The 27,997-nt window shown below is 36.2% G+C and overlaps 1 protein-coding gene across 1 annotated transcript in view; it reads right to left on the minus strand.

The window, feature by feature from the left end:
- The window catches only part of LOC149743895 (transmembrane protease serine 11C-like), a 66,431-nt gene that overhangs the window by 12,322 nt on the left and 26,112 nt on the right, over nucleotides 1-27,997 (minus strand). Inside the window, 3 exon segments of the mRNA XM_089906073.1 lie at nucleotides 13,460-13,623; nucleotides 15,201-15,268; nucleotides 26,104-26,222. Of these exon segments, the coding sequence (XP_089762199.1) occupies nucleotides 13,460-13,623; nucleotides 15,201-15,268; nucleotides 26,104-26,222 (351 nt within the window).

Consider the following 27,997-nt stretch of genomic DNA (forward strand, 5'->3'; position numbering starts at 1 on the left):
TTTTCTGCATATAGGTCTTTTGTCTCCTTAGGTAGGTTTATTCCTAGATATTTTATTCTTTTTGTTGCAATGGTAAATGGGAGTGTTTTCTTGATTTCAGATTTTCATCATTCGTGTATAGGAATGCCAGAGATTTCTGTGCATTAATTTTGTATCCTGCTACTTTACCAAATTCATTGATTAGCTCTAGTAATTTTCTGGTAGCATCTTTAGGATTCTCTATGTATAGTATCATGTCATCTGCAAACAGTGACAGCTTTACTTCTTCTTTTCCGATTTGGATTCCTTTTATTTCCTTTTCTTCTCTGATTGCTGTGGCTAAGACTTCCAAAACTGTGTTGAATAATAGTGGTGAGAGTGGGCAACCTTGTCTTGTTCCTGATCTTATTGGAAATGGTTTCACTTTTTCACCATTGAGGATGATGTTGGCTGTGGGTTTGTCATATATGGCCTTTATTACGTTGATAAAAGTTCCCTCTACGTCTACTTTCTGCAGGGTTTTTATCATAAATGGGTGTTGAATTTTGTTGAAAGCTTTCTCTGCATCAATTGAGATGATCAAATGGCTTTTCTCCTTCAATTTGTTAATATGGTGTATCACATTGATTGATTGATATTGAAGAATCCTTGCATTCCATGAATAAACCCCAGTTGATCATGGTGTCTGATCCTTTTAATGTGCTGTTGGATTCTGTTTGCCAGCATTTTGTTGAGGATTTTTGCATCTATGTTCATCAGTGATATTGGCCTGTAGTTTTCTTTCTTTGTGACATCTTTGTCTGGATTTGGTATCAGCGTGATGGTGGCCTTGTAGAATGAGTTTGGGAGTGTTTCTCACTCTGCTATATTTTGGAAGAGTTTGAAAAGGATAGGTGTTAGCTCTTCTCTAAATGTTTGATAGTATTCGCCTGTGAAGCCATCTGGTCCTGGGCTTTTGTTTGTTGGAAGATTTTTAATGACAGTTTCAATTTCAGTGCTTGTGATTGGTCTGTTCATATTTTCTATTTCTTCCTGATTCAGTCTTGGCAGGTTGTGCATTTCTAAGAATTTGTCCATTTCTTCCAGGTTGTCCATTTTATTGGCATAGAGTTGCTTGTAGTAATCTCTCATGATCCTTTGTATTTCTGCAGTGTCAGTTGTTACTTCTCCTTTTTCATTTCTAATTCTATTGATTTGAGTCTTCTCTCTTTTTTTCTTGATGAGTCTGGCTAATGGTTTATCAATTTGGTTTATCTTCTCAAAGAACCAGATTTTAGTTTTATTGATCTTTGCTATCATTTCCTTCATTTCTTTTTCATTTATTTCTGATCTGATCTTTATGATTTCTTTCCTTCTGCTAGCTTCTGTTTAACTTTTGTTTTTTTGTTCTTCTTTCTCTAATCGCTTTAGGTGCAGGGTTAGGTTGTTTATTTGAGATGTTTCCTGTTTTTTAAGGTAGGATTGTATTGCTATAAACTTCCCTCTTAGAACTGCTTTTGCTGCATCCCATAGGTTTTGGGTCATCATTTCTCCATTGTCATTTGTTTCTAGGTATTTTTTGACTTCCTCTTTGATTTCTTCAGTGATCACTTGGTTATTAAGTAGTGTATTGTTTAGCTTCCATGTGTTTGTAGTTTTTACAGATCTTTTTCTGTAATTGATATCTAGTCTCATAGCATTTTGGTCGGAAAAGATACTTGATATGATTTCAGTTTTCATAAATTTACCAAGGCCTTATTTGTGACCCAAGATATGATCTATCCTGGAGAATGTTCCATGAGCACTTGAGAAGAATGTATATTCTGTTTTTTTGGATGGAATGTCCTATAAATATCAATTAAGTCCATCTTGTTTAATGTATCATTTAAAGCTTGTGTTTCCTTATTTATTTTCATTTTGGATGATCTGTCCATTGGTGAAAGTGGGGTGTTAAATTCCCCTACTATGATTGTGTTACTGTTGATTTCCCCTTTTATGGCTGTTAGTATCTGCCTTATGTATTGAGGTGCTCCTATGTTGGGTGCATACATATTTACAATTGTTATATCTTCTTCTTGGATCAATCCCTTGATCATTATGTAGTGTCCTTCTTTGTTTCTTGTAATAGTCTTTGTTTTAAAGTCTATTTTGTCTGATATGAGAATTGCTACTCCAGCTTTCTTTTGATTTCCATTTGCATGGAATATCTTTTTCCATCCCCTCACTTTCAGTCTGTATGTGTCCCTAGGTCTAAATTGGGTCTCTTGTAGACAGCATATATATGGGTCTTATTTTTGTATCCATTCAGCCAGTCTCTGTCTTTTGGTGGGAGCATTTAATCCATTTACATTTAAGGTAACGGTTGATATGTATGTTCCTATTCCCATTTTCTTAATTGTTTTGGGTTTATTATTGTAGGTCTTTTCCTTCTCTTGTGTTTCCTTCCTAGAGAAGTTCCTTTAACATTTGTTGTAAAGCTGGTTTGGTGGTGCTGAACTCTCTCAGCTTTTGCTTGTCTGTAAAGGTTTTAATTTCTCCATCAAATCTGAATGAGATCCTTGCTGGGTAGAGTAATCTTGGTTGTAGGTTTTTCTCCTTCATCACTTACCTATGTCTTGCCACTCCCTTCTGGCTTGCAGAGTTTCTGCTGAAAGATCAGCTGTTAATCTTATGGGGATTCCCTTGTGTGTTATTTTTCCCTTGCTGCTTTTAATATGTTTTCTTTGTAGTTAATTTCTGATAGTTTGATTAATATGTGTCTTGGCGTGTTTCTCCTTGGATTTATCGTGTATGGGACTCTCTTTGGTTCCTGGACTTGATTAACTATTTCCTTTCCCATATTAGGGAAGTTTTCAACTATAATCTCTTCAAGTATTTTCTCAGTCCCTTTCTTTTTCTCTTCTTCTGGGACACCTATAATTCGAATGTTGGTGCATTTAATGTTGTCCCAGAGATCTCTGAGACTGTCCTCAGTTCTTTTCATTCTTTTTTCTGTATTCTGCTCTGCAGTAGTTACTTCCACTATTTTATCTTCCAGGTCACTTATCCGTTCTTCTGCCTCCATTATTCTGCTATTGATTCCTTCTAGAGAATTTTAAATTTCATTTATTGTGTTGTTCATCATTGTTTGTTTGCTCTTTAGTTCTTCTAGCTCCTCATTAAAGTTTCTTGTATTTCCTCTGTTCTATTTCCAAGATTTGGATCATCTTTACTGTCATTATTCTGAATTCTTTTTCAGGTAGACTGCCTATTTTCTCTTCATTTATTAGGTCTGGTGGTTTTTTACCTTGCTCCTTCATCTGCGGTGTGTTTTTCTGTCTTCTCATTTTGCTTAATTTACTGTGTTTGGGGTTTCCTTTTTGCAGGCTGTACATTCGTAGTTCCCATTGTTTTTAGTGTCTCTCCCCAGTGCCTAAGGTTGGTTCAGTGGGTTGTGTAGACTTCCTGGTGGAGCGGACTCTTGCCTGTGTTCTGGTGGATGAGGCTGGATCTTGTCTTTCTGATGGGCAGGTCCACATCTGGTGGTGCGTTCTGGGGTGCCTGTGGCCTTATTATGATTTTAGGCAGCCTCTCTGCTAATGGATGGGGCTGTGTTCTTGTCTTGCTAGTTGTTTGGCATAGGGTGTCCAGCAGTGTAGCTTGCTGGTCGTTGAGTGAAGCTGGGTCTTGCCATTGAGATGGAGATCTCTGGGAGATTTTCGCCATTTGATATTACATGGAGCTGGGAGGTCTCTTGTGGACCAGTGTCCTGAAGTTGGCTCTCCCACCTCAGAGGCACAGCACTGAATCCTGGCTGGAGCACCAAAAGCCTTTCACCCACACAACTCAGAATAAAAGGGAGAAAAAAATAGAAAGGGGATAAAATAAAATAAAGTAAAATAAAATAGTTATTAAATTAAAAAATAATTATTAAGAAAAAAACTTTTAAAAAGTTAAAAAAAAAAGAAAGAAAGAAATCAAAACAAACAAAAAAAATGAACGGACAGAACCCTAGGACAAATGGTGAAAGGGAAGCTATAGAGACAAAATCACCCACAGAAGTATACACATACACACTCAGAAAAAGAGAAAAAGGGGGAAAAGTAATATATCTTTGCTCCCAAAAGTCCACCTCCTCAATTTGGAATGATTCGTTGTCTATTCATGTATTCCACAGATGCAGGGTACATCAAGTTGACTGTGGAGCTTTAATCCGCTGCTCCTTAGGCTGCTGGGGAAGATTTCCCTTTCTCTTCTTTGTTCGCACAGCTCCCAGGGCTCAGCTTTGGATTTGGCCCCGCCTCTGCATGTAGGTCGCCGGAGGGCGTTTGTTCTTCACTCAGACAGGATGGGGTTAAAGGAGCCGCTGATTCGGGGGTTCTGGCTCACTCAGGGCGGGGGGAGGGAGGGGCACGGAGTGCAGGGCGAGCCTGCGGCGGCAGAGGCTGGCATGACGTTGCACCAGCCTGAGGTGTGCCATGCGTTCTCCCGGGGAACTTGTCCCTGGATCACGGGACCCTGGCAGTGGTGGGCTACACGGGCTCCCGGGAGGGGCGGTGTGGATAGTGACCTGTGCTTGCACACAGACTTCTTGGTGGCTGCAGCACCAGCCTTAGCGTCTCATGCCCGTCTGAGGGTCTGCGCTGATAGCCGCGGCTCGCGCCGGTCTCTGGAGCTCCTTTAAGCAGCGCTCTTAATCCCCTCTCCTCGCGCACCAGGACACAAAGAGGGAAGAAAAAGTCTCTTGCCTCTTCGGCAGTTCCAGACTTTTCCCCGACTCCCTCCCGGCTAGCCGTGGCGCACTAACCCTCTGCAGGATGTGTTCCCGCCGCCAGCCCCAGTCCTCTCTCTGGGATCCGACCGAAGCCCAAGCCTCAGTTCCCAGCCGCGCCGGCCCGGGCGGGTGAGCAGACAAGCCTCTCGGGCTGGTGAGTGCCGGTCGGCACCGATCCTCTCCTCTGTGCGGGAATCTCTCCACTTTGCCCTCTGCACCCCTGTTGCTGCACTCTGCTCTGTGGCTCTGAAGCTTCCCCCCCTCTGCCACCTGCAGTCTGTGCCCGCGAAGGGGCTTCTAGTGTGTGGAAACCTTTCCTCCTTCACAGCTCCCTCCCACTGGTGCAGGTCCCGTCCCTATTTTGTCTCTGTTTTTTCTTTTGCCCTACCCAGGTACGTGGGGAGTTTCTTGCCTTTTGGGAGGTCTGAGGTCTTCTGGCAGTGTTCAGTAGGTGTTCTATAGGAGCAATTCCAAGTGTAGATGTATTTCTGATGTATCTGTGGGGAGGAAGGTGATCTCCACGTCTTACTCTTCCACTATCTTGAAGCTCTGGTAATTCTATTTTTAGTTTTTTAAGGAACCTCCATACTGTTCTCCATAGTGGCTGTATCAATTTACATTCCCACCAACAGTGCAGGAGGGTTCCCTTTTCTCCACACCCTCTCCAGCATTTGTTGTTTGTAGATTTTCTGATAATACCCATTCTAACTGGTGTGAGGTGATACCTCATTGTAGTTTTGATTTGCATTTCTCTAATAATTAGTGATGTTGAGCAACTTTTCATGTGCTTCTTGGCCATGTGTATGTCTACTATGGAGAAATGTCTATTTAGGTCTTCTGCCCATTTTTGGATTGGGTTGTTTGTTTTTTTAATATAGAGCTGCATGAGCTGTTTATATAATTTGGAGATTAATCATTTGTCCGTTGATTCGTTTGCAAGTATTTTCTCCCATTCTGAGGGTTGTCTTTTTGTCTTGTTTATGGTTTCCTTTGCTGTGCAAAAGCTTTGAAATTTCATTAGGTCACATTTGTTTATTTTTGTTTTTATTTCCATTACTCTAGGATGTGGATCAAAAAAGATCTTGCTGTGATTTATGTCAAAGAGTGTTCTTCCTATGTTTTCCTCTAAGAGTTTTATAGTGTCCGGTCTTAAATTTAGGTCTCTGATCCATTTTGTGTTGATTTTTGTGCATGGTGTTAGGGAGTGTTCTAATTTCAATCTTTTACATGTAGCTGCCCAGTTTTCTCAGCACCACTTATTGAAGGACTGTCTTTTCTCCATTGTATACTGTTGCCTCCTTTGTCATAGATTAGTTGACCATAGGTGAGTGGGTTTATCTCTGGGCTTTCTATCTTGTTCCATTGATCTATGTTTCTGTTTTTGTGCCAGTACCATATTGTCTTGATTACTGTACCTTTGTAGTATAGTCTGAAGTCAGGGAGCCTGATTCCTCTAGCTCCATTTTTTTCCCTCAAGACTGCTTTGGCTATTCGGGGTCTTTTGTGTCTCCATACAAATTTTAAGATTTTTTGTTCTAGTTTCATAAAAAATGCCTTTGGTAATTTGATAGGGATTGCATTGAATCTGTAGATTGCTTTGGGTAGTATAGTCATTTTCACAATATTGATTCTTCCATTCCAAGAACATGGTATATGTCTCCATCTGTTTGTATCATCTTTAATTTCTTTCATCAGTGTCTTAAAATTTTCTGCATACAGGTCTTTTTCCTCCCTAGGTAGGTTTATTCCTAGATATTTTATTCTTTTTGTTGCAGTGGTAAATGGGAGTGTTTTCTTAATTTCACTTTCAGATTTTTCTTCATTAGTGTATACAAATGCAAGAGATTTCTGTGCATTAATTTTGTATCCTGCAACTTTATCAAATTTATTGATTAGCTCTAGTAATTTTCTGGTGGCATCTTTAGGATTCTCTATGTATAGTATCATGTCATCTGCAAACAGTGACAGTTTTACTTCTTCTTTTCCAGTTTGGATTCCTTTTATTTCTTTTTCTTCTTTGTTTGCTGTGGCTAGGACTTCCAAAACTATGTTGAATAATAGTGCTGAGAGTGGACCTCCTTGTCTTGTTCCTGATCTTAGAGGAAATCATAGGCAGAACATTCTATGACATAAATCACAGCAAGATCCTTTTTGACCCACCTCCTAGAGAAATGGAAGGAAAACCAAAAGTAAACAAATGGAACCTAATGAAACTTAAAAGCTTTTGCACAGCAAAGGAAAACATAAACAAGACAAAAAGACAACCCTCAGAATGGAAGAAAATATTTGCAAATGAAGCAACTGACCAAGTATTAATCTCCAAAATTTACAAGCAGCTCATGCAGCTCATTATCAAAAAAACAACCAACTTAATCCAGATAAGGGCAGAAGACCTAAACAGATATTTCTCCAAAGAAGATATACAGATTGCCAACAAACACATGAAAGCATTCTCAACATCATTAATCACTTGAGAAATGCAAATCAAAACTCCAATGAGAGGGCTTCCCTGGTGGTGCAGTGGTTGGGAGTCTGCCTGCCGACGCGGGGGACACGGGTTCGTGCCCCAATCTGGGAGGATTCCATGTGCTGCGGAGCAGCTAGACCCATGAGCCGTGGCCGCTGGGCCTGCGCATCTGGAGCCTGTGCTCCGTGACGGGAGAGGCCGGGGCAGTGAGATGCCCGCCTACAGAAAAAACAAAAAACAAAAAAACAAACTACAATTAGATATCATCTCACAGTGTTCAGAACAGCCATCATCAAAAAATCTACAAACAATAAATCCTGGAGAGGATGTGGAGAAAAGGGAACCCTCTTGCACTGCTGGTGGGAATGTAAATTGATACGGCCACTATGGAGAACAGTATGGAGGTTCCTTAAAAAACTAAAAATAGAACTACCATACGACCCAGCAATCCCACTACTGGGCATATACCCTGAGAAAATCATAATTCAAAAAGAGTCATGTACCACAATGTTCATTGCAGCTCTATTTACAATAGCCAGGACATGGAAGCAACCTAAGTGTCCATCAACAGATGAATGGATAAAGAAGATGTGGCACATATACACAATGGAATATTACTCAGCCATGAAAGGAAACGAAATTGAGTTACTTGTCATGAGGTGGATGGACCTAGAGTCTGTCATACAGAGTGAAGTAAGTCAGAAAGAGAAAAACAAATACTGTATGCTAACACATACATATGGAATCTAAAAAAGCAAAACAAAAGAAAAAAATGGTCATGAAGAACCTAGGAGCAGGATGGGAATAAAGATGCAGACCTACTAGAGAATGGACTTGAGGACACAGGAAGGGGGATGGTAAGCTGGGATAAAGTGAGAGAGTGTCATGGAAATGTATACACTACCAAATGTAAAATAGATAGCTAGTGGGAAGCAGCCGCACAGCCTAGGGAGATCAGCTCAGTGCTTTGTGATCACCTAGAGGGGTGGGATAGGGAGGGTGGGAGGGAGGGAGATGCAAAAGGGAGGAGATATGGAGATATACGTGTATGTATAGCTGATTCACTTTGTTATAACTCAGAAAGTAACACACCATTGTAAAGCAATTATACTCCAATAAAGATGTTAAAAAAAATAGTATGGTACTGGCACAAAACTAGAAATATAGATCAATGGAGCAGGATAGAAAGCCCAGAGATAAACCCATGCACATATGGTCACCTTATTTTTGATAAAGGAGGCAAGAATATACAATGGAGAAAAGACATCTTCTTCAATAAGTGGTGCTGGGAAAACTGGACAGCTCCATGTAAAAGAATGAAATTAGAACACTTCCTAACACCATACACAAAAATAAACTCACAATGGATTAAAGACCTAAATGTAAGGCCAGACACTATAAAACTCTAGAGGAAAACATAGGCAGAACACTCTATGACATAAATCACAGCAAGGACATTTTTACCCACATCCTAGAGAAATGGAAATAAAATAAACAAATGGGACCTAATGAAACTTCAAAGCTTTTGCACAGCAAAGGAAACCATAAACAAGATGAAAAGACAACCCTCAGAATGGGAGAAAATATTTGCAAGTGAAGCAACTGACAAAGGATTAATCTCCAAAATTTACAAGCAGCTCATGGAGCTCAATATCAAAAAAACAAACAACCCAATCCAAAACTGGGCAGAAGACCTAAATACACATTTCTCCAAAGAAGATATACAGGTTGCCAACAAACACATGAAAGGATGCTCAACATCACCAATCATTAGAGAAATGCAAATCAAAACTACAATGAGATATGATCTCACAGTGTTCAGAATGGCCATCATCAAAAAATCTACAAACAAATCCTGGAGAGGGTGTGGAGAAAAGAGAACCCTCTTGCACTGTTGGTGGGAATGCAAATTGATACAGCCACTATGGAGAACAGTATGGAGGTTCCTTAAAAAACTAAAAATAGAACTACCATATGACCCAGCAGTCCCACTACTTGGCATATACCCTGAGAAAACCATAATTCAAGAAGAGTCATGTACCACAATGTTCATTGCAGCACTACTTACAATAGCCAGGACATGGAAGCAACCTAAGTGTCCATCAACAGATGAATGGATAAAGAAGATTTGGCACATATATACTATGGAATATTACTCAGCCATAAAAAGAAATGAAATTGAGTTGTTTGTAGTCAGGTGGATGGACCTAGAGTTTGTTATACAGAGTGAAGTAAGTCAGAAAGAGAAAAACAAATACCATATGCTAACACATATATATGGAATCTAAGAAAAAAAAAAGGTTCTGAAGAACCTAAGGGCAGGACAGGAATAATGATGCAGACATTGAGAATGGACTTCAGGGCATGGGGAGTGGGAAGGGTAAGGTGGGACAAAGTGAGAGTGTGACATGGACATATATACACTACCAAATGTAAAATCAATAGCTAGTGAGATGCAGCTGCATAGCACAGGGATATCAGCTCTGTGCTTTGTGAACACCTAGAGGGGTGGGATAGGGAGGGTGGGAGGGAGATGCAAGAGGGAGGAGATATGGGGATATATGTATATGTATAGCTGATTCACTTTGTTATAAAGCAGAAACTAACACACCATTGTAAAGCAATTATACTCCAATAAAGATGTTTAAAAAAAAAGTTCAGGATTCATTTCAGGTATCCTGGATCTAAATTGGCAAGATGAATCTAGAACTCCACTAAATAAAATCTGTTGGGGTCTGGTCTACTAAGCCTATTTTGATCGAGTCTCAGTCATTCTACATGGATCTAGCAGGTAGTCCAGGCAAGTAACTGAATTGGCCCACTAGATGGAGTGTCTTAGTGTTAAGCATTTAAAATTAGTGCCTGACTATCAAAAATAACCAATATAAATTATAATGTTTTTCCTTTTATAGAGATTAGAAAATAAGGATTATTCATTTGGAAGAACATTCTTGTTTTACAGATAATTCTGTGACAGTATGTGTTGTGTGCCCTATTGATAGCAAGTCCTTTAATGCAATGACTATTAATAATTTTTAAATTCTCTTAAAGTATCTGGACTGTGCCTAATAGCTGTATCATTCAATAATATATATATTTCAAGCTTGCATTTGAAAAATACTTAAAGAAAGAGAACATGTCTCTGGGAAACAGTATACTTTAACAAAATGTCCTCTAGAAGTTATCAAAGAATGATTGGTTAAAGTTGGTTAAAACATGGTACAAATGAAGCCATGCAGTGTCTCAGGATCAAGTCACATGAAAAAGCTGTGTTCTACTAACATCATTTATATCTCAGTGTTGCCCAGTGACACACAAATGAGTGCTAGACCAGAGCTTCATTCCTTTTCTTGTAAAACCCTTAACAGTGGGTCAGGACCGTCATCTTTGTGTATGAATTTCTATTACTGTCACATAATTTGAGTTTTTACTTTAACCAGTTATGATTTAGCATAAGTATTTAAAATATTTTTCATGCTTAATCAGTAAATGATTAAGTGTAGCAGTAGGTACAAGGCATTTTTCTGTAGGAAATAATAAATATTTTTTAAAACAAGGTACAGTCATATCCTTAAGTATGCCCATTAAAGTTATGAGCATTCAACTTTATAAGACATTTCATTAAAACCCTCACTTCAGCTTATGAGGCATTTCTTTGTTTTTACAAAGAATGACTTAGATTTTTCTTTCCAAAGCTTACAGGAGAGAAACACCATGTGGTCATCCTTGCAGTTGTGTAGTTGGTAGATCTAGTCTAGCATTACATTTTCTTCTTAGCTGCTGGCTTGATAGTTTATGGCAGTGACAGTCAAGTGCATCATGCTGTGAGGTCAACTTGTTTGGTGGGATATCACTTGCATTGCTTTACTTGTTCTTTTCTTTCTTTTTTTGCATTAAAGTTTGCACAACATTAAGTATCACATGTATGTTCTGTTTTTTTTGCATTAAAGTTTGCATAAACATTAAGTATCACATGTATGTTCTGCCTGTTAAGCTATAAAATAACAAGATCATGTAAGCATGATCTTATAATTTATAAAGGAAATAATTTATAAAGTATTGATTGTGTTAACTAATCTTAACTATTGAGGTTATCATCTCTATTTTTAAAATAATGTGATATTGTTTAAGGATAAAGTATAAGTGAATATAAATTCAGGGGTTTGGGAATGCATAAAAACTTTCACCACTGAACTCAATGGTATTAGGTTAAGAAATTTGCCATTTGAGAGATTTTTCTGGAAAATATTCTATCATGGGCAGGGGAAAACTATTCCATCAATGTTTTTTCTAGGCTTTATGCCTGGTAGTCAATTTGAAAATTCTCTGATCTAGTAAGTTTAGAATTGATGGAGAAAATACTTATTTCTCACTGAAGAATACACTGTAAATACTGATTGCTAGTACCTAGGAAGATAGTAGCAGTGTCATTTCCCTGGAATTCAAGAGTGAGTGGAAAATTAAATTGCATATTATGTTCACAGGTCTTAATAATTGAAGCACTCTTTGCATCTTAAATCTGGGGATAGCAGTGCCTACTAGCAGCGTACATGTGCCAAACTTGCCATCGGCCTTCCTCAGTTGGGGTTCTGTAAGGGAATTAAGCTCTAAAGTCCTAGGTGGCTTTTGTTCTAATGAAACTTCTCTTCTATGCATCTGGAACATCTCTATTATGCACCGATGATACACAGTTTATGCATATCATTATTCTATATGCCCTCTTTCTAGGCATAATCATATGGGAACACTGGTATTGTATTCAGGCATTCATTGTAACTAATAGCACTGGCCAGTGATGTCTTTTTCCTCTATGTTAGCAACTTGTATGAAAATGAAATCCACAACCTTGACATACTTAGGAGCAGGCGCTAAGCAACCAAACCAACCAGGCAGCATAAGAAGGTCAGGCTATTCAATACGATGCTGTGACAGCAACCTTGGCTACCTAAATAAGCTTTCATAAATCCCTAAGCCAGAGACCCATTTATGTGTTGACTAACAAAGGTTCATAATCTCTTTAAGAGCTGTCTTAAATGTGAGCTTTGTGTTAACTCACTTCATTGTGGTTTTGGAGGCCTGGCCCAGTCGGCTTCTGAGTTTGATCTTGCACCTGTACCAAAGCACTGCATGTACTTAAGAGTATTACACTTATCAGTCACTGCTCTCCATAAACTTGTTGGATGGCATTATAATAAATAAAACTACTGAGGAAAACCATAAACCTAGGAAATACCTCCCAGAAAGTCTGTTTTCCTGGGATCCTACATAATGTTCTTAAAGTTTGGAGGAATACCAGGAATATAATGCTGTTTTTTTACTATGTGAGTTCATGGTTTTAGCAGATGAGTTTCCAAAAATATATCTTTGGTGGTTGATTCTCTGTAAATCAGAGAACTGCTTTATTTCTCTGTGTTTTTTTAAGGTAATCACACGTAGCTGTGTGAGAAGGAAGGTTCTAAGACAAAGCGTCTAATATAACCCGAGGAGAGTCACATTTCAACAACATGATGGATTTTTATCCAGGAGAAGCATGTTCAGGTTTTGCTTTTTGATCCTTTTGATGTTCCAGACAAATGAACACTTGGACTAGATTTTTTTTTCATAAACCTTTAGTCCTTTAGTCCTTCCTGTAGGGATAGGATACTTTTCTGCCCTTGATCAAATTTGTTGTAGCAGAGAACTGATAGCCTATCTTAGATGTGCCAGGCATTGGCTATACATTTATCAAGATCAGGGAGACACTGATTATCCTGGGAATGGAGGACATGTGTCACTATCTTTTAGAAGCCATCTTTCACAATATTGTTATGTGACCAAGAATAAGAATTAGATTGGATATAAGAGAGAGATGAAATCCATTAAAGGCCTATCAAGAAATAAGTTTGATGTTAAAGATATTCAAACTCAGTTCTTGAATTTGGGAGTCTAGATTCTTAAGACATCCAAAAGAACTGAGAGAGAAATCATGACCCACAGAACAAACCATAAGTGTTCGAGCTTAAGGCTGCCTTGTTTTGCAAAGAAATGTTATTTGGGACCATGATTGCTTTTTTTGAAAAAATCTATCATTAAATAAAGTTTAATTTCAAGAATACAAGGATGATTCTATATCAAAAAATTGATTAACAGAGACCTTGATTACTTTAACAGTGGTTAAAAATAATTACCATTATCTATGAAATGATATTTAAAGAGAGAAGTATTGTTTTCATTTGTACAGCAAAACACCATATTCAAATTAAAAGATGAAAATTATTCTGTACCATACATAAAAAGCTTACCTGAAAATCTAAATGAAGAAGAATCTATATATAAAGACCCAGTTTTGCCCTTTAGCTTCTGATGTAAAATGGTTTCGATCCTATCCCAAAATTTTGCTTCATTATTCATATAACAGGATTTAAACTTAAGCACAGCATGTGTTATCACTTTTCCTTTGGCTCGGCTGCAGAACAGAAACAAACAAAGAAATTATGCTTTTATTACTAAGCCTCTATCATTCTTAGTGGAGTCATTCTATCCTTTGTTAAGCAGAGCTCCTGGCAGTTTTCTAGTTCCTCCGAAGGGAGTGGAAACAGCACTTTATTGACATGGTGAACAGCAGAGAGTGTGATTTAGATTCACAGGAACTGAGTTTGTACTCTAGATTCACCATTTCACATTCATATTCAACCATCTACCCTGTTGCAAAAGCCTTGAACAATATCTTCCTTGTCTGTTCAATTTTGTATGGTGCAATGTGTGCTTTGACAGCCCGGTGGTGGGAACAATTTTATCATGTTTATTGGGGGAATAATAGCAACCTATATGGATATAAGTGTTGAATGAGGATGAGGGTATGAGATGAGGTCAGAGAGAAGCAGGGCCATTCCAGGTAAGGTTATGTGCACTATGTAAGAAGTGTGGAATTTGTGGGAAACTGCCAGAGGATATTAAGGAAAGGGATGATGGCCTCTTCTAATTCATTTTGATTGCTGCATGCAGTTTGTATAATAGTGGAGCAAGAGTGAAAGCTGAAGATTAGACAAGTTGATGCAATAATCTAGATATGTTTGCTTGGGTTCAGACTACAGTTTTTTACTTATTAAATATGTGACCTTGGCAAGTCACTTAACCTAACTTTGCTTCAATCTCCTCTGCAAAATGAGAAACTAATATGTATATACCATACAGGGTTGCTATCAGGTTAAATGAGTTAATATAAATTCTCTGGGGGTTCTGGTTGAGAGCATGGATTATTTAAAAAGGAACCAAGAAAATTAAATAGCACAAGTTCTAGTCTTAGGAGGAGGTATATTACAAAGCATATTAGCTTAGCTTCTATTTGAGATTGTGGTTATTATTTTTCCATATCTATTGCAGGTTACCTCTTCCTCACCAGTGTTTGGATAAACATCTTTGCTGCTAGAAAATAACTGTAGAATTAGGAAGGTAAGGTAAAAGAATGAAGCTGGTTGGGTGTAAATACATATGTATACATTTGTGTGAGTGTTAGGGCCTGCTGCAAACAGTGCAGCTTCAGTGTCAGAATATTGTTACTGTGTGGGAATGTGGGTCACATGTTGTTAGATCTTTTGATTTTTTTTAACGCATTCTGAGAATCCTGCTTTTATGTGAAATTTTCAAACTTTTACATTTAATCCACAATTCTAAGCAAGATTTGGCACATTATCTACTAGTGTGCCACTCCTGGGTCAGACATTTTATATGTGGCTCTCCTATCTTATCCATTCTTACGTTGAAATTATCTGATTTTAGATTTGCTTTTTGACTTTGTGCCTTCAAATAAAAAACAACCCCATTTAACCTTTACCTGATACCATCAGCTGGAACTCTTGGTTCTGGTTTAATAATTTTCCAACAGACCTTGAATACATTTTTTCACATTTGAAAATGCTAGTGGTTTTGAAGCCTCAGATTTAACCTTTCGATTATATACTATGCAAAGATATTCTGTTGAATATGAGATATGAAGGCAAAGGAAAAATTTATTCTCTGCACCTCTCAGGCTGTTTTACATACCTTACTTGGGCAACATGAGATTTGACATACTGCCTTCTCAGTCTGGATCCATGAAATGTTTCGTTTATCTGTTAAACAGTAAAATGAATAACTTATGCTTTTAATTTTTTAATTTTAAAGTTTTCACTGTGAAGGACTTCAAATATATATGAAAATAAATAGAATAGTATAATGTACCCCATGTACCCATCATTCATCTTCAGCAGTTATCAATCAAGGACCAAACCAGTTTCATTCTACTACTATCCACATCCTAGGGAATCAAATAACTCCTTAATATCATCAAATACATAGTGTTAAAATTTCCCCAGATCTCATTTAAGAAAGAGATGCAATGTGTGTTAAACATGTGTGTTTTTTTTGCAAATTACCTTTATACTAGCTCAATTAATTCTCAAATATCCTTAAATCAATAAATTGTGTGGCAAGGTGAGGCAATAATATTTGCTTCCTAACAGCATGATAGGGAAGAATATTCATTTTAGAGAGATAAGTTCAAAGGTCCAATGAATAGAGTTTGTCTTCCATGTTCAGCCTCCATTGAACATCAATGCCAAAAAACTAAACAGAAGTGTCCTGAGAAGGAGGAAATATTTCTCTCTGTTTTTTTTTTTTGTACTATGGCAGCCTGCTTTTCACCTCTGGACTGCAAACCATTTTCCCTGATCTTTCAGTTATGTGCTACCGACGGGTTCAAAGCAGGATATGTAGAAATCTCTCAGAGAAATCTCACATAAGAGTCATTTTCTCAGCTGTTCTTGATCTTAACTTAATGATGATTTCTCACAGCAGGACCTTCACAGAGGACAAGACAAAATGTTGCACTGTCCATGGCTTTTACTTTGGCAAAGATGGTCCTTCAGAAACAGTGACTTATTTTTGGAATTGCAAAGATTTAATTTATATTTTTCCTCTTGCTCCAAAGCAATTGGAATATGTTCATTTATTCAATAAATATCTATTGAAATAAAACTACTAACAAATTAGATAGATCCATACTTTCTTGGAGATTCAATGAAGGAGACAGATAATAAGCAGACCAAGAAATAAATATATAAATATGATAATTTGAGATAGTGTTAGGTGATATGAAAAATGTAAAATGATGTGATGGAGTGATTTAGGGAATAGTACTTGAATGATAAAATAAGATCTCTTTCAAGAGGTGACATTTGATTGAGACCTGAAAGATGTAAAGTTGACTATCAAGGGGAGAAGAATATTCTATAAGGAGTGAACAGCAAGTGATATAATCCTAGGTAAAAATGAGATTAGTATATTTGAGGGATAGAAGCAAAGTTGCTGTGACTCAAGTAAAATGAGCAAGGGAGAGTGTGTAAGCTGAGGTTGCCCAGGTAGATAGCAATGTGATTACAGAGAGTCTATTTGGCCATGGTAATAAGTTTGGATGTTATTCCTAAATATAGTGAATGGAGGAATCCTGACAAGATGGTAACTTAACTATACTGTATTTTTCTTCTATTCTTTATTCCAATCTGCCACTCCTGGGGCCAGGTGGAATTGGGTTTTATGGGAGTCCTAGAAACAGGAAGGTGATGAGGAATTTCTTTTCCACAGGTCAAGGAAGAACCTAGAAAATAGTATGAGTCCTGTGCAAGGATAGAATCAAAACAGGCCCTGGGAAGATCTTGGTCAACAGAGGTGCTTGAATACCCAGGGATAAGGTCGACATTGAACCATGTGAGTGTGTTTCCATGGCTCCACAGAAGCCAAGAAGGAACTGAAAAGGGGGCTGAAGCCTCCTTTCTCCTGATGCTAGGCTAGTACTGGGCAGAACATGGGGAGCTGGAAGACTTCCTCCTGGGTCCTTGGTTTGGAGACGCAGAAGGCCTGCTGCCCACATTCAGACTACAGGATTTAAGAATAGCTCATGCTCTATCTTGTAGGATTGTCTCCAGTAACAAGACAGTGGCCCGAATAAACCAACAAGGAAAAATGATAATACAAATAAAGAAACCCAGCAGCCAGAGAAAGGAAATAACAGATTAGGTGCTCATCAAAAGAGAACTTCTGGAGAAAACAGCAACCTAACAACAATGGCAAAAAAGCACACATAAGAACATTCAGGTACATCAAAAAAAGACTATGTGGTACTAAAAAGCACAATTTTCAAGTTAAAAAATTTAGTGGGTCAATTTAAAAAGATGAGTGTCATTCTTGAGATCCAAATTTGTGACCTGTAAGGCCAAAAAGAATAAATATTTTAAATAGTAAAATTTAAAAAGAAGAAAACAATGAGGGAAGAGAAACAAAAGACTTAGACCATGATTCCAGAAGTGGCTGTAAATAATAGGATCTTGAAGAGAGAAAGAGATAGAGGGAAAAAATAGTAATAATAGTAAAATAAGTAGTAGGAGGAGGTGGTTCTGAATTAAATAAGGATCAAAATCTACAGATTCAAAGGGATAGACTGAGTTTCAGGCATATTTGATGCATCAGGGGAATATTTTCAAATTTTAGCTACAAACTTTAATATTGAAGTAAAAATATGTTGTCAGAAGAAATAGAATCATTTCATCTGTAACATTTGAAGGTGGAAGCTGGTGGAATAATATCCTCATACTCTGAGAGAAAAAGCTGACAATTTAACAATCCTATTCTCAGTCAAGGTATAATTTCTCGTTAGAGTAAAAGAAAGTTATTTATGGATATTCAAGAATTCAGTAATATAGCATTCACATATCACAACTGAGGAGAATACATGACTCAGGATTCTAGGAAAGCAAGATATAAAACAGAATTGAGGTCTCAATAGAGGGGAAGGTGAAGAGGAGAGGGAACAAATGTTGAGCAATGAAACCTGAGGGGTGTGTGTACAATACAATGAATGTATAATGGAAATGCTTGCAGCAGAAGCAACAAACTTTAAGAAACAGCCTAACATTAGAACTTGAGGTGCTATTTCACCTATTAGGAATAGGAAAGGAGGGCAGGAGAGGGAGGGGAAACAAGTGTTAAAAAGCCTTATCAGGGGTGGGGAATGGGAATGTGAGGAGAGGATAAAAATGAAAGTATGTTAAAGGCCTCCCATCCTTGGGTTGGCATTTAGGTAAGGAAAATAATGTTTTGATAGGGCTAATAATTTTTTTAATAAAGAAAAATATTCATCTAACTTTGAGTTTCAGGATGGATGTTAACTATTAACTAAGTATATTGAAATTTTCAAGTGGAAAAATATAGAATGAAAAACAGTGAAACTCAGCAAGAATAAGGATAAGAAAGTAAAAAAATAAAATGTTATTTACTTAAAGCAAGATGGAGAAATAAAATCAAGTATATTACCTGCTACAATTAATGAGAATAGATAAAACTTTGTCATTAAAGAATCTATGAAATTGCATTCAAAACCAAAACCTAGTTATCTATTATTTAAAAGAATCATACTTGTAAATAAAGGGATGAAAGACTGTTGACTATTTTGCTCCTGGCTGTAGTGTGCATGTATTTTTTTCCCCTCTTCCATGTTTTCTAAACTTACACTAAAAGGATTCATCAAATCATCTTGTTCAGATAGCTCAGGATTGTTTTTCTTTTGCTCACCCTGTGCTCTTGTGTTCTATGGTATTTCTGTAATTACGTAACAATGGTGTTGCACAGTAATCTATCATATAGAGCTATATGTATGGAAAATTTTGATCAGTTTTTTAAAGAAAATTATCCTGTTTGCAAAGGCACAATAAAGTTGCATCTTATAGACTATAGGCAATAAAGCTAACACTAAACTTTATTTAGCACAAACCATATTCACATTTCCTGTTCATTTGATCTTGAGAAAAGTCTAGCATATCCAGTAGTTTCACGGATATCATTTTAACTTAAAAGGTTCTGATATATTTAATTTATAAAGCTCAGACTGATAGAGTTTTGGAAAACGATAAGAAATGCTTTGGTAATGTGTGTATTCTTATATAAAAGCCATGGCTTCTCCTGTGTATATTTTTAAAAATTAAAGGAATGCACATTTGACAAAAAAAAAGACCATTGATTATGAAGTTATGAGAAAGAAATGCTATACAATTAATGTGGAACACAATATAGAATCAAAAAAATAGATCCTAGATTATATACGGACTTAGAATACAAGGATGGCATTTTATTTTATCTATTTTTCAAATTAACATTAAAATTTTATTTGGAAAAATGTAGTTTAGGGAAGATCTAGGCTTATTTCATGTATGAACATGTGTACTAACTGTTTAAGTACCATAGGCTTGAGTCCTAAAACACAGAAATTCTGATATATTTTAGTTTGTATGATTTCCATTATAAGAGAAAAAAATGTAATGGTATATTTATGATTTTACATACTGCCTTATCAAATATGTTCCTAGTACAAGGGAACTTCCATTTGATCATGTACTGAAATAATGTGTACTGATGGATGTTAACCAGACCTATTGTGGTCATTTCACAATATACATGTAGATGGAATCATTATGTTGTATACCTGGAACCAACACAATGTTGACAATGTTAATGTCAATTATACCTTAAAAAACAAAAACAAAAACTGAAGGCTTTAAAAAATTTTACATGTCTGATGACTGGAAGAATTTCCCACACACTGGATTCTAGCTCCTTAATACCAAGATTCATTTATCCCCCTCTACCACATACTTCAACTGTTGATGCTCATGATGCATTCATCATCATTCTAGGGCCCCAACCCTCTTCCTCAAATAACAATGCTACTTTTCTTGTGAGATGCATAAGTTCTAGAAGCTATATGTGCAGTAAAGAGTTAACTCAGTAGGCTTAGGGTGTTCAATCCCTGTACATTCCAAAGGAAGGAGTGACCCTTGACCAGCTTCTGAGGGATAACCTTTAAGCCCTTGGAATGTCCTGCCTGAGAAGAGTGTGTTTGTATACCTGGGGCTTTGGGCCACACCAGATAGTTTATGTTAACACTGTGCTGGATGCCTATGGGGGATGCCTGCTTTTTATTTGCCTGGGGCCCTGTGTCATGGTATAACAGTTTCACCTCTGGAGGGGCTGCAGACTAAGTAGTTAAGGAGAGTCATGTGGACACTCCATGCTTATGTGACTGTCCCCCAGAAATTACCCTGGATCCCCTAAGGCTTGGATGAGATTCACTGGTTGGCAATATTTCATATGTGTTGTCAAACCTTTTGTGAATGGGGACAGTAATTATATGCTGCTTATGAGCTGTTATGATGATTAAGTGAGATAATATGTCATATGCTTAGAACAGTGACAGACACTGTTCTAATAAATAAAAGCTATATAAGGGCTTGTTAAATAATTCTAAGGGGTGAGTACAGGAAAGCCAGAGTTTAGAATCTGAGAACATATATCAAGCAACAGATTTGGGATGATGAAGTTTGAGCAAGCAACCAAAGGGTCAAAAGGCAAAGAAATCTGGAGCAAAAAATAAACAAACACACACACACACACACATACACATACAAAGTATGAAGTAGAGGGAGTACAGATAGAGAAGAGAGGAGAAGATAAAAGGAGGGGGAAAGATGGAGAAGGAAGGGAGACTCTGGACAATGCAGAGGGGACCACCTATATTTAGAGATCTACAGATGATAAGGAACCAGCAAAGGCAGCTGGGAAAAGCAGTTAGTGAAGAAGAAAATATGGAGAAGGAGGTATCTTGTAAACGAAAAAGAGAAAAGTTTCAGGAAGGAACATAAGTAATGGTGAGAAGTTCAATTAAGAAGTGACCATCGGATGATTTGGCAACAGTGAGGTATTTGGTGACCTCTATAAGAGTAGTTGAATGCGTGCGGGAGAGAGAAATTCCAGCTGGACTGGGTTAAAGTGAGAACAGGTGACAAAGGAGGTGGAAACAGCAAGCATATCTAACTTTTTCAACAAAATTTTACTGAGAAGGAGAGCAGGAAAATGATGCTGGAGGAGAACATAGAGTCAAGAGCAACATTTTTAGATGAGAGTGTGTGAGCTAGCTACTGATATCTCTGAAGAAAAGACAATGAAATACTGTACTGCACTCTAGAAGAGCAATAGTATTCCAGTATCTTGTTTCCTGTGGCAAAGAAAATCCTATGAAAAGAGAGAAAAATATAGCTACTTATATGCTCAGAATAATTCAACTGTTGTCAACTCTCTTAGGCTGCAGAAATTTTCTGCTGATCCGTAAATCTGCCTTTTCCTCTTTAAACTGTTTCATCATTTTTCTTTCTCACTCCTTCCTAACTCCCTTCCCCCTGACTTTTTCTTCTCCTTTTTTTCAAATATTATTTGAATATAAGGAGATGACTGGGGCAAGAGGTACAGGGAGCATACCTGTAGCTACAAAGAGAAGACACAGTAAGTGACAAAATTAGTACCATAGATTGTGTTTTCTGTAGGTATTCAGAGATGGGAGACAACATTTTGAGTTGGAGTGGTTAGATAATAGCATCCCAGAATTGATAGTAATAAATCCACAGATTCATGGAATTTAAATCTATAAACCACCTTATAAATAATCTTAACCAGTTCTATTCTTCAGATAAGTAAACAGAATCTTGCACAAGCTAACTACTTATGTAATTGAGTGATTACACCAGAAACACAAATAATATCACTTCCTATGTTTTCCAGATGGCTAGCTGACTGGCCCAACACTATTGAATTTGAAATTGCATCTTTATCATAAACTATTGTACTGGATTTATCATTAATTTGAACAGAATTGATATAATTAAAATAATGAGTCTTCTGTACAATTTATGTTATTTTTATTCATGTATATCTTATAGTTTTTGTTGCTATTAAATGGAATTTAAAAATAATGTTTATATTTTGTTATTTTTGCTGATTAAGAAAACTATTACTTTTTGTGTGTTGGTCTGGTATTTGGCCACATTGCAAAACTGTTATTATTTCTAGTAATTTTTCAACTAACTCTTTTGAATATTTTAAGTATCTAGTAATATTGTCAGTATATAATGACCTTTTCCCCTCATTCTTTTCAATGTACACATATTACTCCCTTTTCTTTTTGTAATTGCGTTGGTATAGAATTCCAGTAGAATGTTTGATTCAGTCCTTTAATTAATTTACAATATATTACTTCCTGTTGGAATAATTAATACCTTATGTTAATTAATTAGTTACCCACTATGACTTCCTTTCAACCTTTGCTTTCTCTGATCTTGAGTTTATTTGAAGCTTCTGTTGGGAAGACTCACTTTCTTGGAGGCTGGTATTTTACCTCCAGGGCTCTGGAGTTTGTCAGCAACTATGCTGCTGAGATTTTACTCTTAGTGGAGCTCTAGTTTTTATCTTCCAGAGACTCCTCACTCTTTTAGTCTTTTGGGTGGCAACATTTCCACCATTGTAAGACACATTGTATTGTTTTTATTTGTCTTCTGTCATTTCAGTGAGATTTGAGGGGAGAGAGAGAGGGATAAATGCTTGCTTTTAATCAGCAATCTTGCTTTGGAAGTCAGGCTAGAAATACTTTGAAGAAATAATTAATAAAATTTGGTGAATGGTTAGATAATGGAGATAATGTTTAGATAATGGAGATAATGGTTAGATAATGGAGGAGGGGTCAAAATTGACTTTAAGATATGGTGACTAGGTGAGTGGGAGAATGGGAATACTATGAACCAAAACCAGGGAAAGAGACTAGACTGAAGACCAAAAATGATGCTTGCTAAATGATACTTGAAAAAAATAAGCTTCAAAATGAACTCAGACACCCAGCTTTAGCATATAATATTTGTTTAATAAGGTGTGGATATATGGAAGATGTAGAGCCATCCTTAGAGTGAACAGTAACTTCAGGCTTAGGGTGTTCCAAGAAGCTGTAAGGTGGATTTATAGAAGTTTCCCCAGTAGCACTCATGCAATCCCTGTTTTTAAGAAGCTCAGTCTCTTGGTACACCCGGTAGGAAAAGGGTTGTTAGATATTTGACCTGAAACTAAGTGCCAAGTTTCAGAAACTCACTTAGAATTATGTTAGTGTTCATTATTACCATTCCCACCCTCCATAACCATGTCTGCAGACATCCTGTCCTGAGCATCTAATATTTCTTCTCTCCTTATTTTCCAATTGTAGAAAACTAGCGCATCAGTAATTTTTGTAAGTTTTCTTCATACCATTTGAAATATGAATAATATCTCCATAATGTTGGTTGCATTTTTTTTGATAAACCTGGGATATTCTCAATTCCTTCATGGTTAAAAATTTAACGCACAATGATTTTCATTTAATATGTCAGATCAGCAGTTTTTTCAATAGCCTATATTGGAGAGTACAGTAATCTTGAATTTAGTTTTCTTATAAGTTTTGAAGGGCATGAAACTGAATGAACACTGGCATAATTTTTACTCAGATAGGACAGGAATCCTGCAGATTATCCTTCACTTTGTTACCTTTTAAAAATTACATACTTCTAATCCTGATGAATTCCATAGATAATCTGTCATTTGGTAGGCTGCACAGAGAGACATAAGTTTAAAGGTACATATGCCCATACCAGGTTTAGGTTGGCTCAGCAGAAAATTTGTTATTTGATGAATACCCTGGTTATATAATGACCAAAGATGCCCCCTGCTCTTGGATACTCTGGTAAGTGGTTTGATGTATAAGCTTGGCTGACCTGTTTCTTATGGGTAATCTTAGATATCTTACACATATCAGGTATCATTTTGGTCATCTATAATCCACTACATTTATATGTGAAAACCACATAGTATTTGGTTAAACATTTTGGAAAATTTGACCTGTCATGTGAAAATTGATGTAATTGGAAATGTGCTTGAGATTTTATGTTTGCATGTTCATTAATTATAGGACAATAAATCATAAAGTAGAAGGAAGCATACTTGCATTATGACTTTGGGTAAATTAACCTCTTCATGCCTCAGTTTCCTCATATGGAAAATGGGGATATCAGGAGAATCAAATAAGTTAATATATAAAGTGCTTAGACCAGTCCTGACAATTAGTAAAGCTAATTTTTGTTGTTAAGGTATTACCTCACTCCTAAATTTTAGAATTTATATTCACTGTAGTTGGACATCATATCTGCTGGAGAGCTACAAAAAAAAAAAAAAGAAATAACAGAGATTTCTTTTGAGTTTCCCACTAGAAAACCATATATCTAAAACATGAAAATGTTCCCTATGAAGGTGTATTCTCTGTAGTGAAAAAAAAACTATGATTCATAGTAAAGCAGCAGCTGTCTTTATTTAATTCCTTTTCTCCTTTTAGAGTGAATCATCACAAGAATTATTTAATGGAAATCAGAAGAAAAACAGGCTGTGTGCATTATAATAATGACTAATAGGTAAGTTTGATGAATGCACAAGTCCATTTGGTACATGCTATCATCACCAGTGTTGTACTTTTGAATGTTGTGTATATGGTAACAATTATAATACAAGGAGCATTGAATTAAATGAAAATAGAAGGAAAGGCATGTAAAAGCAGGCATTCTGACCCATGTAAATGAAAAAGTATGAGAAATATTTGGTGATTGTTTTAATACAGGTGACTTACAAATTGGGAATGAGGACTGCTAAAGGAGCCTGAAGGAAGATGTCAGGATTGGTGGTTGATTGACCAAGATGATATGATAATAGATCAGACTGATAGTTTTGGAATATTCATTTGTGAAGTAAACATAGGTTAATTGGTTTGAATGTGTTGGTTTGAATTTATAGCAGAAAAGGTGAATTTCTTAGTGTGGGCATATTTGGAGTTATTTTAAATTTACATATTAGCTTTGTTATATACTTATAATTTATTAAGTCTATTGGCACTCTTATTTTAGGTAAGTGTTTTAGACCATCCTTATTTTAAGGGTTTACAGAATAATAAGACTTCTGTTAAGATTATGACATATTTAACCTTATGTCATGCCAAGAACATTTCCATGGTATAGGTATTTGTCATCTCATTTTTAGTTGAAGAAACTGAGGTGTGGGAAGATTAAATAACTTGCCTGAAGTCATACAGGTAGTAAATGGCTACACACAGAATTGAACAAGGACTCTGAGTCCAAAGTCTACTATTTATTAGTCCTTGTGTTATACTGCTTCCTTGTCATTTCCTTCTTTATCATAAAGCTAAACTAAAAGTGGGAATTTTCTTTCTTCATTTTCTATATGCTAACTCATAGTCTAATGGTAAAAGCACACCAAAACTTTTAGTCTTTGGATTTATTACAAACTGGAGGTAGTGGAATGCTGTGGAAAAACTACAAGCTTTACTCAGAGACAGTTAGGTCTGAAAATGTCCTGTCAGGAATCTGCTCAGGGAAACGGGAGATGAATGATGACATCATTGCTCTTGGCAGAATTTGGTTTGTTTGATAGAATTATTTGAGTTAGTTAGAGTGGTATCTATGATAAAGGAAGCTTATGTCCAAGGGGCAGTCAAGACTTTTCACTAGGTCTTTAGTCAAGTAAAGTTTAAATTATAACAAGCATATTCTTAAGTAGACATTTAAAAATTTTACATACACTGAGGATCAACAAGAAGATTTTTATTTTGAGCTGTATGTTCTCTTCTACACTGGCCATTTCTCTTCCTTGAAGGACTGTTTAAGTTAGGAGCAGAAACAGCATAGCCTTGGTCAGGTATCTTGGAGGTAGAGTAAGTTTTATTCATTTAATTTATTAATACGTTAGAAATATTCTTTGACTGTCTATCACATGTCAGGCATTTCTTAGATGTTTCAAAATGTGTCCCTCTTACATTTTTCCTCCCATACATGTATTCTAACTGACTTTCTGAAAGGGCTCACTATCCTCATCTAGAACTGGGGTAGTGGTAAGAAATAATATCAAATTATCAATCATTTCCAACTTGGAAGGTGAGTGCTAGGATTCTGGCATTTTAAAGAGCATAGCATTTATAAAAAACAATGCTAAGAAAAGAATTTCATCTTACCAAAGATACTATCTTTTTAGTTAGGTCCATATATTCTTGTGAATATGGTTTTTTGAACTTGCTGTCATAGTCAATATTACTGACTTTAAAGCTCATGTGATAGTAAAAAGGTGTTTTTTCTGAGAAGGAGAAAAAAGAAAAAATAGTTATGACTTTGCTTATTGTGTAACTCCTTTCATTCTTAAAGAATCATGTGAAATAGAATACTCTGATTAAATTTCAAGTAACTTAACATTTAAATAGTCTTAATACCTAGCGATTGTGGAAATAACTTTGACATGTCTATTAAATTATGACCTTGCCCAAGAATGTAAACCATTTTGTAACATTCTGATAAAATTCTTCATGTGAGTGGCTGCAGTTAATTATCTAAAAAGTCTTTCCTATACAGTCACAAATAACTTAAAAAAACAAACAAAAAAATGACATAGCATTTTTCTTGGATTGTATTGGCAAAGGTGACAAAAATAATAATACTCAGGCTGGAGTAGCTATACATATATCAGACAAAATAGACTTTAAGCTAAAAATAGTATTAAGAGACAAAGAAGTTCATTATATAATATTATATACATATTAAATAATATAATATGACCTATTATTATGCAATGATAAAGGGGTCAATTCATCAAGAAGACATAACAATCATAAATATATACGTACCCAACATCAGAGCATCTAAATATATTAAGCAAATACTAAAAGATCTGAAGGGAGAAATAGACAAGAATGCAGTAATTGTAGGGCACTTCAATACCTCATTTTCAATAATGGATAGATCATCCAGAGAGAAAGTCAACAAAGAAACGTTGAACTTGAATCATACTTTAGAGAAATTGACTTAACAGACTTATGTAGAACATTCTATCCAACAGCAGCAGAATACACATTTTCTCAAGTTTACACAGAATATTCTCCAGGATAAAGCATATGACAGGTCACAAAACAAGTCTTAGAAAATTTAAGAAGATTGAAATCAACTAACTATCTTTTCTTACCATAATGGTATGAAAGTAGAACTCAGTAACAGAAATAAAGCTGGAAAATTCACAAATATGTGGAAATTAAACAACACACCCCTGAACAACCAATGGATCAAAGAAGAAATTGAAAAGGAAATCGAAAAATATCTTGAAACAAATTAAAATGGAAACACAACATACCAAAATCTATGGGTTGCTTCAAAAACAGTTCTAGGAGGGAATTTTACAGTGATAAACACTGACATGAAGACAAAAGAAAGATCTCAAATAAAAACTCTAAATTTACACCTCAAGTAACTAGGAAAAGAAGAACAAGCTAAGCCCAAAGTTACCAGAAGGAAGGAAATAACCAAATCAGAGAAATAAATGAAACAGAGACCAGAAAAACAATAGTCAAGATCGAGGTTTTTTGAAAAGATAAACAAGATTAACAAAACTTTAGCTAGACTAACTGAGAAAAAAGAGAGAAGACTCAAAATCAGAAATGAAAGAGGAGACTTTACAACTGATACCTCAGGCATGCAAAGGATCATAAGAGATTACTATGAATAATTATACACCAAATAATTGAATAACCTAGAAGAAATGGATAAATTCCTAGAAACATACAACCTGCCAAGACTAAATCATGAAGAAACAGAAAATCTGAACAGACCAACAATGAGTTAGGGGTTTGAATCAATAATCAAAAACCTCCTGAAACAGAAAAGCCCAGGACCAGATGGTTTCCCTGGTGAATTCTACCAAACATTTAAGGAATTAATGTTAATACTTCTCAAAATTATCTAAAAAATAGAAGTGAAGGGAACACTTTTTTTAAAAAGAAAATTTTATTGGAGTATAGTTGATTTACAATGTTGTGTTAGTTTCAGGTGTAGAGCAAAGTGAATCTGTTATACATACATATATAT

Source organism: Delphinapterus leucas, unplaced genomic scaffold (genome assembly GCF_059928025.1).
Source record: "Delphinapterus leucas isolate spDelLeu-1000000601 "Yukka" unplaced genomic scaffold, BTC_Dleu_Yukka2 spDelLeu_asBTCV2_sq60, whole genome shotgun sequence".
NCBI classification, from domain to species: domain Eukaryota; kingdom Metazoa; phylum Chordata; class Mammalia; order Artiodactyla; family Monodontidae; genus Delphinapterus; species Delphinapterus leucas.